Source organism: Cariama cristata, unplaced genomic scaffold (genome assembly GCF_000690535.1).
Source record: "Cariama cristata isolate BGI_N322 unplaced genomic scaffold, ASM69053v1 scaffold18163, whole genome shotgun sequence".
Taxonomy (NCBI): Eukaryota; Metazoa; Chordata; class Aves; order Cariamiformes; family Cariamidae; genus Cariama; species Cariama cristata.
In genome coordinates this window covers 15,104-18,543 of record NW_009606847.1, presented here as the reverse complement: position 1 = coordinate 18,543, position 3,440 = coordinate 15,104, and the positions used below count along the sequence as shown (strand labels likewise).

The following is a 3,440-nucleotide window of genomic DNA, read 5'->3' as shown; positions in this document are numbered from 1 at the left end:
TATATATATATATAAAAAAAGAGAACGGTTGCTACCATAAAAGAAAACTTTCTTTTACTGCTTTGTCTTTAATTTCTATTGGTATCATATTTGCTTAAGACAGTGGGAGAATAATTTTTCAGATTCTTGAGTTGAATGTATACAGAACATGTTGCCTTGTTTAGATGGCCACACGCATTCATAAAGGAAGATAAAATTGTGCTTTCAAATCCTATCAGAGTCTAATCTAATTTTGGTGGGTACTGGAGGCCAAATTCAACTATGAAATATGACAACAGTATTTTATAACCTTTCATAAGGCTTTATCAAGTATTTATGCAGCTCACAGTACCTGGAGATTACAGAGATTATGTAAGTGAGAAGTGTTGTTGCTAATTGTACACAGGAATAACTTGTCTAAAATAATGGAATTTAAGAGGACTTACAATGGTTTGACATTACTTGTGGGAAAGAAAGTTACAGCTATTACCGATGATATTCAATAAATAAATGAAAGAGCAGCAACATGCCATTCAGCATTCAAGTGATGCTTCTGCATGCTCTCTGTATGGCGATAGCAAAAAAATCCAGAGTTAGCCCCCGATGACGAGATGCCGCCTATTGTGTTTGCAGACATTAGGAGGAATCCCATGGCAAGCGTATTTCCAGCGAGTTCTTTCCTCATCTTCTGCCACATATGCCCAAGTTCTGTCATTTCTGGCTGCTTTCGGCTGTCTTGTGATGGCTCTTCCTGCAGTACTCATTGGTGCAATTGGAGCATCTACAGGTAAACAATTAAAAATTAATAGTACAATAATTGTAAAATGTATAGTGCAATAAATGTGTGAAGACCCTACAAAGCATATGTTAGAATCTAGCCAGGTGACATCATTAATCAACTCATTACTTCTTCAACAGGAGACTACCTTGAAAAGTAATATTGTAGAAAGTTTCTCCCAGGGGAAATTTCCCCAGCCCCAGTGACTGAGATTAACTCATTTTGCACGTTCTAGGTATCTACAGATGTAATATTTCTATTTAATGTTTGCTTTAGATTCTGGTAATTTTATTTGGTTCTAGCAGTAATAACTGCAAAATAACTGTGTATGTATTGTCGTTATTTATTAGGAATTTTTTATCTTGACCAAAACATCCTTGTCAAGTTCTTTGTCACAGTGAGAGTGACCCCCATCACAGTGACCATATAACTAAACCGTTAGAAATGCTCTGTTATAAATGTTTAACACAAGGCTTTGAGCTCTGAGTCTGTAATCTAAGATAATAGTTAAACACATCACAAACAAACATGGATCCCAGACTTGTCTTGTTGAAGAAAATGACGTTTATGAGCAATGCAAAGTTTTAATATTGAACTTCCTACTGAATAACTACAGGCTGTGAATAGACTTAGCTAAGAGGTAAGGAAAAATGCTGAGCAGAATTAAATCTGCCTAGCAGAAACCAGGGGAATACTGCCTTTTTGAAATGCCATCAATCTGGTCCTAGTAACAGTTTGGTCATTGAACGCGAATGAAAATGTGGCAATATGAATAGCTCACTACACATGAAATCAAGAAATGCTGTAGGTGATGACTACTAATGTTACCAATAACGTATCGGTGTCCATATTGCAGCCTGGAACGAGACTGAGTATGGTTCTCCTGACCCCATGACCAAAAAAGAAGCAGACATGATTTTACCAATTGTGCTCCAGTACCTTTGCCCAGTTTATATCTCGTTCTTTGGCCTCGGTGCTGTATCTGCTGCCGTGATGTCGTCAGCTGACTCTTCAATTTTATCAGCAAGTTCTATGTTTGCTCGGAACATTTACCAGCTTTCCTTTCGGCAAAATGTGAGATTACATTTTTGGTTTTACTTTTAGATAAAGTTTTAGGTGATTCCTTTACTATCTCCTAATTATTGCTGCAACCATAAGTTTTAGTTAAATCCTTAACAAAATGAGACATCTTTCTGAATTACTGGTTTGTCAGCAAATTATTTGACAGCAGAATGGGCTAATGAGTCAGAGACTTTCTTAGGAAATGGAGAAGAAATTCCGACACTGACAGTTTTTTCTGGTTAATTCATATTGTCCTTATATTTAAAAGTTATTTCTAACCATCTCCTGTTGTTTTTTTCTTTGACATATTACCAAACTTTTCCTTCTGCTCAAAGATTAAGGACTTTGGGAATGAAAATCATAACTCTCAATTATTTTTTCTCTGCGCTTGAGATGGAGATAGAGATATTTGCTTGCAAATGTTATTGAATATGTCATGCAAAATTTCCCTTTACGATGTAGTGTCTTATATAGGCTATGTTCATAAATGTAGGCATACATACATTGCCATGAAAAAACCACCACCTAACACTGCCCTTTTTTTGCAGGCTTCAGACAGGGAAATCGTGTGGGTCATGAGAATCACTGTTTTTCTGTTTGGAGCATCAGCGACAGCAATGGCACTGCTAGCTTCGTCGGTGTACGGCCTGTGGTACCTCAGCTCTGACCTTGTTTATATCATCATATTCCCCCAGCTCCTGTGTGTGTTATTTATTAAAGGAACCAACACCTACGGTGCCATTGCAGGATACTTGTTTGGCCTTGTTCTCAGAATAACCGGAGGAGAACCGTACCTCTACCTTCAGCCCTTGATCTACTATCCTGGCTGCTATCCAGATGAAAATAATATCTATATCCAGCGATTCCCCTTTAAAACACTCGCTATGCTTACCTCCTTCTTTACTAACATTATTGTCTCCTACTTAGCCAAATACCTGTTTGAGAGTGGGACTTTGCCACCAAAACTGGACTTCCTTGATGCTGTTGTTGCCAGGTACAGTAGAGAACACATGGACAAAGCAACTCTTGTAAAAAGTGACAATATTGTATTAAACGAACTTGCACCTGTGAATCCACGACACAGTCTAACTTTGAGCTCAACTTTCACAAACAAGGAAGCCTTCAATTATGTTGATTCGAGTCCAGAGCTGTCCAACACTGAAGATAATTAAAATATCTGGTAACCACAGGGAAAACAATGCAAAGCAGGATATTCTACAAAGAATAGTAAGAGCCATTTTATTAGAAGAAAAGCAAGAATTGGGAATAAAATGCTGCTGCACAATTCTTTAAGTTGTTTCTAGGAGCAGGAGCATCCCATGGGAGGAACTCTTTTCTGTTATTATCTGACAAGTTGGATTAGATCACAGAGTGTTTACCAAAAGGTACACTCAGATCCCATTCTTTCTGCTCAGAACTATATACTGTCTAATTACAAAAATATTTACAATTGAAAATATATGTAGCAGAAAAAGTGCAACAGTTTTTTAGCTAGGACGTAGTATGAAGAGATTACAATACAGTCACTCTGAAATACTATCAGTCAACAATTTATTGGCATTAAGTGAAAATATATTGTCGCAGCTATAAGTGGTTTATTACTAAAGAGCTAGTTGCAACT

The 3,440-nt window shown here is 37.1% G+C and overlaps 1 protein-coding gene across 1 annotated transcript; it reads left to right on the top strand.

The window, feature by feature from the left end:
* Nucleotides 1–582: 582 nt before the first annotated feature.
* LOC104158783 (high affinity choline transporter 1-like) lies at nt 583–2,991 on the top strand. Its single transcript, XM_009696517.1, has 3 exons — nt 583–766; nt 1,614–1,831; nt 2,368–2,991. Exons 1-3 carry the CDS (start codon nt 583–585, stop codon nt 2,989–2,991), a joined length of 1,026 nt encoding a protein of 341 aa, XP_009694819.1.
* Nucleotides 2,992–3,440: the final 449 nt, after the last annotated feature.